Here is a 9,586-nt window from a genome sequence, read left to right as displayed (position 1 = left end):
CAAACATATTTTCAAAAATAAGCATATGCGCAAATACATATTTTTGTTAAAGTAAGTGCTGTAAGCAGGAGACAAGTTATAATTGAGGTAAGTTTGGAAACACTACCTTATTTAATCATTAAATTGGTCGCCTACATATTTTAGTTTTATCTCTTTTCTGTGTTGTAGTTTGTAGACGGTCACTAAACACTTTAACTGCAGTCTCAACACCAGAACTAAACAGCTGAATTAGCACAATTTTCATGCATTTCTTTCACATCTACTGCAGTCAGATTCACTGTGTTTACCCGGGAGTAATCATTGCACATTGGTAGGCACTTGTAATGACAAACAACAGAGCTACATGTTGGAATCGACTGGAATTTTCCTTTAAAATTAGTCACACCTGCTGAGTACCAAGCTTTGAGTAGAATATATACCATGCCAGTTTTTTGTGTTCTCACTGCTTCTAAGTGTTGTTTTTTTAAGTACTAATAGGGCAAACAAAAATCTTTTGTATTTATTTATTTATTTACTGTCCTGACAAGACAAGCAGCAGCTTAGGATCCAGAAGAAGTAACCACATTTCCCTCGGTTCCTTTGTTAAAAATGTTTGTCTCAGGTGAAATTTGGCATAAAAAAAAAAAGGGTCCTTTTATCCAGTTTACCTTTCAATTTCTTCTGCTCATGCCAGACTTCGATTTGTCACTGGAATGTTGCTCTTTCTCCAAAAATGCCTGGCATTTGCATGCTGTTTGGTCTCGTCATGTCTGGACCTCTATGCTTCCCACTAACGTCACAGTATTGATTTGAGTCTAATTATATCTACCCAAGGTTTGTTACAAAACAAGTGTCTGTTTTCTGTCTCTTACCAATTACACAATATTTAATTCTAAGAAAGAAGACACAGGGTTTTCAGGAAGCTATTTACTTCAATAATATTTTTCAATAAATGTCTCTTTCATGTAAGTAATTTCATTTATTCCTAAAATCATCCATTTTCATGTCAAGTCTGGATATATGTTATTTAATGGTGTTTGTTGGTTGATACACATTTTTAAGATTTTTTTTGGGGTCATTTTAGGCCTCTATTTCCACAGGAAAGATGAAGACATGAAATGGTAGAGAGAAGGTGAAAGACATGCAGCAAAGGGCTGCAGGTCAGAGTCAAACCCGCGGCCACTGTATCGAGGAGCAAACCTCTATAAATGTGCGCCCACTCTTCCAACTGATCTAACGCGACGTGCGTGCTTGTGTGTTTGTGTGTGTGTGCCAGTAATTGAAGGGGGTGGGTGAGCTGTTTGCCTCAGGATGTCACTAGTGTTGTTGACCATGGAAACATGATCATTTGTGCTCTCTTTTTGTTATGTCTTTGGCTTTGTCCGTCCTTTCAAAGAAGCAAGCTGTTCACTGTCACATGTAAATGTGTATGCTAGACTGCTGTGAGTTTAGACATTTTGGCAAAGGATGGTTTTCTGGTATCATCTACTTTAACGTCAGTGACAGCAATCATGGGTCTACAGTCTTCCACAAGTGAGTGATATAGTACAAGACGGTCTTAGACTTAGAAGACAATTGTAGTTGCTTTAGAGTAGTCAATGATGCATGAAACTATTCTTAGCATGCTGTTAGCTACACAAAAGACACCTGTGGTTTGAGAAGCAGAGGCTAATGTGTGCATCTTGCATATCAACATTGTTCACATTACACTTGCTGTTGTCTGCAGTTTTTGTCTGTCTTATGTCTGTCTCTGTAAGATAGTGATGGCTTGAGGAAGGGAAGAAAAATGATTCATTTTTTGCTGCTGCTGTACTCACCCATCTGCTGTAGGTTAAAGCTCTGGAGTCATACACCGCTTTCAGTTAATACATGACCAATGGGCTGTTTTTGGGTCACGTTGCAAATCAGTTGTCCTTTTTTTTTCACTGGGAGCAGCTCATTAGAGCTTCATGAGTTGTGTCATAGTGTAGCATTCGATTAAGCACTGCTGATTCATGATCTGCTGAATTTTCCCTGGCAATGAGGCCAGCAGTTTTCTCAGCGTTTTATTGTTGGACATTCCAGACTTAACTTATGTTTGCCTTGAGAGATAGATACAAAAAAAACAACACAATTTGGGTTTCCAGGTTGTGAAAATCCCTATGTCTGCCAGTGCCTCCTCCAGTGAGACATTTGCTTTAAAATACTGTCACTGTCTTTTAGCAAGTCCTTTTGTTCTTTAGGAAGTACAATGGACCGTTTAACCAATTACCTTCTGGATAAAAGGGCAGAGCCCAAACTTTTATATTTAATTTATTAATGCAGTATTACTGATCTATAAAGCATTAGTGAGGTATTTATTAATAAAGCCATGAAAGGATTAGTAAGTGGTATTTCCTTTCCTACTCCACTCCGCCTGTGTGTGCACCCCTCGGTCGATCTCACTCTCTCTCTCTCTCTCTCTCTCTCTCTCTCTCTCTCTCTTTCTCTCTTTCTGTCTCTCCATAGTCATGACACACTGGCACAGGGTTGTGAAACCAACTGTGACGTCAGTGCTGACATTCAGAAGCTGATTCCAGACCAGGAGGCTCTGGAGCAGAGCAGTGACCATATAGAGGCAGGCTGTGTGCTCTCCGGCCCCACTGACCCAGGGCCAGAGCAACACCAGCACCAGAGCAGACCATCCCAAAACCTCCAGGAAGAGTCACCAGAGTTGGAATGTGACACACAAGGGTGAGAAGACACAAAATATTTGGCCCTTTTTACTTCCTCCTTAAACCTCAAACTTACAAAAAAAAAATCTTTAGTACAAATCCTCTACATTTTACTCAGTGTTTCTTTATCAACAGGGCCTTTTCACAGGATAAGAGACCACCATTCCCCTCCATCTCAAAGGAGAAAGAAGAGGAAAAGGTAGAGAATCAAAGGACACCTCACTCACCCATCAGAGTCAACTGTTCAACGGTGTGGTTTGTTGTTTTTGTCTGATTTAGTTTTAGCCCTCGTATTCTTTGTTTTAGTGTTTGTTTTTTCTTTCAAAGGTTTCTCTCCCTGTTTTTTGCCTATTACCGGTAATCTGTGTTATTAGCTCAATATCTCTAGCTGTTAATATCATTCAGTGACAACTGTTTCTATGGTCTTTTACATTTATTGCTAGCTCTATAAAAATGTAGTTAATTAAAAACAGTATATCCACCTGCTGCTCCCTGCATGTGCTGCAAAATACACTCTGTTGGGTTGTTAAAAGAAGTAACAAAGCACTTAATTGTGCTTTTATTGTTTAAAGTTGAAAACTGTTTAGCTCAACAGGTGAGTGGAAGGTTATATATTATGGACTGCATTTTTTTTCAGGCTTCCAAAGATGCAGGGCAGAAATCATCTGCTTTAGACTGCTGCATAGCAAATGAATCACAGAGCAACACCAAAACACAGACTCAGCACACAGAGAGGTGAGAGAAAGTACACAATATGACGTTTTGTGGCTGTTGTGTTATCCTCCATTGTTTCTTCTTTGCACTGTTTTTATTTATCGGCCAAGATAACTGGTTGCTGCAGTTATTCATTGGTCTTGACCGATAACATCCAAGTGGAACAAAAATGTTACACTTTCTTAAATCAGCTATTTGAAATGTAACTACGATTTAAACACAATCTCAAGTAAAAGAGAAGAACTGTTAACAAAAGAGGCTGTGTTAGAAATTTTGAAGCAGTTAAAATATGTCAAGATTAATTAGATCTTATACTTGTGGACGCTTCATGGTTCAGCTCATCTCTCATCCCTGCAGTCATTTGAGAAGTAGGTTATCAGAGCAGTATGCTGCTCAAAGTCACGTTTTTGATATGAGTCCAAAAAACATTGACTTGCCACGGGCGCACAACCAACTAAGTAGATTAGGTTGACCCTTATCTTGCATTGCCAGACCTATCTCCACAGCGCTGTGGAGTAAGGTCTGGCTACACCACATATACATTCTGGAATAGGAGAAAAAAACGCTGTGGGTTGTTTGCACTTTCTTCAAACCAATCAAAATGCTTGCAAAATATTCTTGGTAAGACACTTGCGTTGATGGAACATTTGCACCCTGCAAAAGAAAACCGCACATAAACTATTAAATGAAGTTAGCTATTCATACAATACAGTACACGTGAGGTATTTAAATTAACTGGCTACATGGTTAAACATAGTTTGCTCTTACCAGTGTATCTTTGTGTGTACTTCATAGCAATCACCACCTACCGTTCCCAAAACGTTCCAGTTAGATAGTGAGTGCCGTTAACAATTTCTTTGTAAATCTGTACAATCATTCCCCTGAAAGAATCAGGAAAATCACGCGCCAGATGTCAGGCAATTATCCTGGAAATATATCTCCGTTGATCCAGACTAGGTCGATCCTGGCATGGTGGCATGCTGACTTTTTGTTTGCGCTGCCTCTACAGAGCCACCTGACAAATCTTAGTTATGCCTCATTAGTGTGACATGAATAGGCCATAACCTAAATGGCACTGCCAGATGACCGTCAGACAGTTTAAGGTTTTCTTTTAAACTAGTATTTAATGCAATTTAAATGTATTTGCCTGATGTTGATATAATTTTGTTTTTCAGCATGCTGTGCTGCGCAGAGTACAAGACAGAGGCCAAAACCACAGTATCTGAGAAGGTAAACAGGTCTTTGTGAAGTGTATGGCTGCCATCTCCAAAACATTACCACTGGCTCTCATTTAAATGTATTCATTCAGTGATAGACAGGTCTGAGAGTTTGTAGTCTTAAGCCACCTACCATAGGCTGTAAAAATAATGGATGTATCAGCAGTGATGTCACCCATTGGTTTGTGGATGGGGATGATGCATAGACTGTATGAGTGAAGCCCAAAACTCTTGATTGCTCACCAGTGGCTGGCTGCAGTATAAGTCATAAATCCTGCCTCCTCAATGTTAGCAGATCGGACATGGGCCAAAATAAAAAATTTAAGTAAGTCAAGTACCTTTATCCCAAAGATGTGTTCTGTAATTTAAGGTAGTTCTTATTACGCTGATGTTTGTTCAAGTGTTCATTTTTCTGACCCTAAATTAGTTTTTTATTAGTTTTTTGATGCTATAAAAGGGGGGTGAAACATCATGATTTACGGCTGTGATTAACTTGGTTAAATTCCCAGTACAGAAAAAAGGGAAGCTGTTGTGATGCTAGTCATACAACAATGGATATATGCATACACCAGGGTTACCAGATTAACTATAAAAAGAGTGATTAACACATTACTAATAAAAGATTTTGTTTAGCAGTAACTAACAAAATACACTCTTGATGCTCTTTTGAGCTTTGATTGTCACACAGCTGTGTGATGATAACAATTAGTTAGGGTAATCCTGGACCAAGGAGTTACTTTCAAAATGATTTAAACTTCAAAATATATTGCTCTTCACTTTTGTTAAAGAAACTGTCAATGAAAAAATAACTGGGTCTGTTAAAAAAGTGGATTTAAAAGGGCAGGAAATGTCTCTGTGTCATTGTAACCTACATTTTTGCATGGGGGAGTGTGAGTGTGCAACCATGCTGGTGTGTGTGTCAGTAAGTGGGCTTTTGGGAATAAGACTTCTTCGGTGCGTATGCTGTCTGTTCCTTCAGGGGGGAGGAGGAGGAGGAGGAGGAGGAGGAGGAGGATGTAGTAGTGGTTCTCCTGACAGACACGATTGCAGAGGCAGGAATAACAGCCATGACGTAAGTTCTCTTTTCCCACAGTCTTTTTAGATGCACAAATTAACACTTTCTTAGGATGAGGGTATCTATGACAACAGGACCGCTGATTCCTTGTGTGTGTGTGTGTGTGTGTGTGTGTGTGTGTGTGTGTGTGTGTGTGTGTGTGTGTGTGTGTGTGTGTGTGTGTGTGTGTGTGTGTGTACACAAATGCGTTAGTACAAAGGTACATGTGAAGCTAGGTGTGAGCTTGCTTGCCTGTGGGTGTTTTGCTTCAGGAATAACAGCCTCACTCCTTCTCCTCTATCCATCCTTCCACCTCCTTTGCGTGACGCACAAAGCAGTTTTTTTTTATTTTTTATGAATGAACAGCCAAGGAGGGTGAGAAAGGAGAAGCCGAGCCCTTATCTGCTGCTGTTGATGATGATGCTGAGAATGATGTCACAGCCCTAAACGGAATCTGCATTATATTCCAATCTTTCTGCTGAGCTCAGAATATTTTCGGTGCAACTCGGTAGCAAATTTTATTTTTCACCATGCATCAGAATTTATTGCATATACACTGACATACACACACAATCTCACAGAGGCAACCGTGACTCCCAGCAGCTCCATCAAATAGATTCCTTAGCTCGGTCTGAAAACGTTGCCGTGGAAACGCCTCGTCATATACAGTACCTCTCTCCTTCCTTGTGCGCACACCACATCCACCAACATGAGCGGTATTCCCGCCGCCCACCTTCTTCCGTGCATGTTGAATAATCGATGCAGTTTAGCAGCAGAAGTGCGGGGAATGCCGTCAGATGGAAAATGTGGATTTAGGTATTCTCTTTGGGGGCAAGATATACTCTCGCACACTCACACACCCAGAAGCATGCGGTAATCTTGGAATCGCAGCGATACTGCTAATGGAATTACAGCGTGTTTCTCATCAGGGATCCCACGTTGGGTGCTGATGCACGATAGGAATCTTACTTACTGACTGTCAAAACTCAGTGGGATTCACTCAACGGCGAGCTACAGCAGCAAAATACGCATCACCTTGCATGCGCTGCTTGTAATGACCATTTATATCTGCTTTTATAATAGACTGGGACCTTGGACAATCAAAGATTTGCTTTTGTTTTTTGAGAAGTTTGTGCCTCGTGTATTAGTCACCCACAAGAGCAGCCTGCTCACAGAACTATATTCACTATATTCTGACTCATTCCTTTCTTAGGAGGACAAGACAACCACTCACCTCATCGTGCAACTATCTGCCCAACCACGCTTCGGCGTCAGAATATGTATTTTCATAAGAGAGAATAAATGGTTTTACAGGACTTTTGAAGATTCCTGAGCAGCATGTGAAACGTTGAAGACTCCCTCCACGCAAACTACGACATAGCTTCCTGACTTCTTCTGTTGCTGCCCGTCTGCATCCCTGAAGCCATGTTCTGCTTCTGTTTCCAGAGCCCCTCCCTCAAGCTACAAGCCCTGGAAGGTGACTTGGAACCCCTGCCTGCACCGGTAGACCCCCGAGCTCAGCATAAGCTACCTGACCAGCAACAGCCTTTTTGCACGGAAGAGCAGAGCCTTTATTTGACCCACAAGCTGCTTCTCCACTTGCCAGCGTTGCCACCAGCTCAGGATCAAGTCGACACATCACAGTCTGGTAAGACAATGGCAATGAAGTGCTGATATTCTGATTTCTGAACTTCTATTCATCTATTTGGGGTTGTAAAAGCCCATTATCATAATTGTATTTAGCCAAATGATGTCAAAAGCAGCTCACAGTACAGTACTTTTAGCTTACTGGGAATTAAACCCATAACCCTGCCAGTGCAAGAGCCGCACTTCATATACTGTTACTGCCATTATTTATAGAATGTAATTTATCATCAGATTTCATTCAGAGCATTTTCCTAGCTGCTGTAATTCCTTTGGTGCACGAAATTTAAGAAAAGGCCAATAAATCTTGACAGCGAGCTATGAGCTTCATCATTTCCCAGCGCTGGGTGTGTCTTTTCTTGATAAGTTGAGGAACAACGCACCAAGGTATGATGCTGTTACTGTTGCATCACTGCACGGCCGCCTGTAACATGATGAGTTGGTACATTATATTCTATAACATGTAATATTTTTGATATATTTTTATACATTTTATATTGCTGTCCTTTAAAAACATTGCAAGGAAAGTGTTTTTAACCATAGAGGTAATAGCTAAAAAAGACATGCGTAAAAACATTTGGATGTGTACTGAATTTGTAGACCAAATAACTTTTTTCTAGGAAAGATATTTCATGAGTAGTTTGAATAGGAAAGAGCTATTGGTCTTTCTTTCATTTTTCTCTCTTTGTCTGCCTCTCTTTCTCTCCCTTTTTGTTTTATTCCTACCTTTTCCCGCTACCCCTTTCCTCCCTCTCCTACATCTATCATTTTGTGACTCTGTCCTCCTTTATTTGGAAAATAAAAATTATATTTGATTGTCATTCAAAGAGTCAAATGAGAAATAGTCAAAATTATTTGAGATTTAAGTTGATATTTTGTCCGTCCTCTCTCTTACAGTACACACCCCATCCCCTCATTCACCGGAGTCCAGTCCTGTCCTCTCCACTGCCATTCTTTTTGAGGGGATTTCAGAAAATGACACACTGCCGAGCTCACCAGGTCCTAAAACCAGCCCACTCCTTTCTTGTTTTACGACGAGTGATTGCCCGGTTCCCTCACCGCGCTGCCCCAACCTCAGTCACAGCCTGCGTTACAACCTAGACCCTGATACAGCCCCTTCTCCACCGTGCTCACAGCACATACGCATGTAAGACAACTGTTTCCTCACTTACTTTGTTTAGGAATTGTGGCTCACAGATGTGATGGTCTCAAATGTTATGTTCTTACTGTATGTCTGGGCCTCAAATGAGAAGTGGTTTGAAAAGATTACAGTACTAATGCTGTACAGATGCAGACTGGAGGATTTCTAAGTGGCTAGAATGTTGCATTTGCCAGTCCTTTTCATCAAAGAACTGTATGCATGCTTCTGTGTCCAGGGCTCGCAGCACTGTACATACAGAGCCAGCCGAGGGCTCTGTGTCCATCTCCGTGCTCAACAGACACATTCACAGCCTTAGGAAGAGGATCAGGCATTTTGAGGAGCGTTTTGAACAGGAGAAGCATTATAAGGTGAGGGAAGAATTTAGAGCTGCTTGGTCAGCTGGAATCTTCTGTCGTGACTGGATTGGAAGTTATTGCCTCAGAGTGTAATGTTCAGTGTTGCCTTTTTTCATAGCCAATAACCACCTCTCACAGAGCCTTTGGAAAGATTATTCTTTTTCTTTTTTTGTATGTGCATGCCTGGCGGGGTGTGAATTTGTTATTTTTAAGTTCTAAAATGATGAAAAGTTCCAGGTACTTAACGGAAGAGACCCTGTTCTGTCACTGGTGTGAGTTTGTTGTTGTTTTTCAGCCGGCTCACAACGACAAGACGGCACATCCAGAGGTGGCCCGACTGATGATGGAGCTCATTAAGAGTCGCAAGCAGCTTAAAGGTCCGTTACATAACCCTAAACATACACTCAAACACTTGAATTAATGATTGCAGTGGTGAAAGATGTATTCAGATTTGATAAAAGTGCAAATACAACATTAAAAAACACTACTATGTAAAATACTTGGATTTAAAGCCAGGGATGGTCAAAAATAAAGGCTGAAAAAATAATCTTGAAAAAAACAAAGTATGAATATGAAAAGTAGAGATGGTCCGATACCATTTTTTGCTTCCCAATTCCGATACTTGAACTTGCGTATCGGCCAATACCGGGTACTGATCCGATACCGGTGTCATATATTTTATCATGTTTCAACAACTGTAAACTACGATCCCCTGTATGGATGTGACATGATGTTATGTGATTTGTTGTCGGTCTGGCTCGGGTTAAACTCTTTGTGAAACATGAACA

The 9,586-nt window shown here is 40.7% G+C and overlaps 1 protein-coding gene across 3 annotated transcripts in view; it reads left to right on the top strand.

Annotated features, from left to right (window-relative positions):
- fam13c (family with sequence similarity 13 member C) overlaps positions 1–9,586 on the top strand; it is a 20,592-nt gene that overhangs the window by 7,998 nt on the left and 3,008 nt on the right. For 2 of the 3 annotated variants that reach the window (XM_032540904.1, XM_032540906.1), the window contains 9 exons: positions 2,467–2,691; positions 2,808–2,922; positions 3,310–3,407; positions 4,562–4,616; positions 5,583–5,675; positions 7,104–7,305; positions 8,199–8,448; positions 8,678–8,810; positions 9,094–9,175. In XM_032540904.1, the coding sequence (XP_032396795.1) occupies positions 2,467–2,691; positions 2,808–2,922; positions 3,310–3,407; positions 4,562–4,616; positions 5,583–5,675; positions 7,104–7,305; positions 8,199–8,448; positions 8,678–8,810; positions 9,094–9,175 (1,253 nt within the window). The remainder of the gene's footprint in view (positions 1–2,466; positions 2,692–2,807; positions 2,923–3,309; positions 3,408–4,561; positions 4,617–5,582; positions 5,676–7,103; positions 7,306–8,198; positions 8,449–8,677; positions 8,811–9,093; positions 9,176–9,586) is intronic. The other variant, XM_032540905.1, reaches the window with a different exon arrangement.

This window comes from Etheostoma spectabile, chromosome 17 (genome assembly GCF_008692095.1).
Source record: "Etheostoma spectabile isolate EspeVRDwgs_2016 chromosome 17, UIUC_Espe_1.0, whole genome shotgun sequence".
Lineage (NCBI taxonomy): Eukaryota > Metazoa > Chordata > Actinopteri > Perciformes > Percidae > Etheostoma > Etheostoma spectabile.
This window is presented reverse-complemented; position numbering and strand designations above follow the sequence as displayed.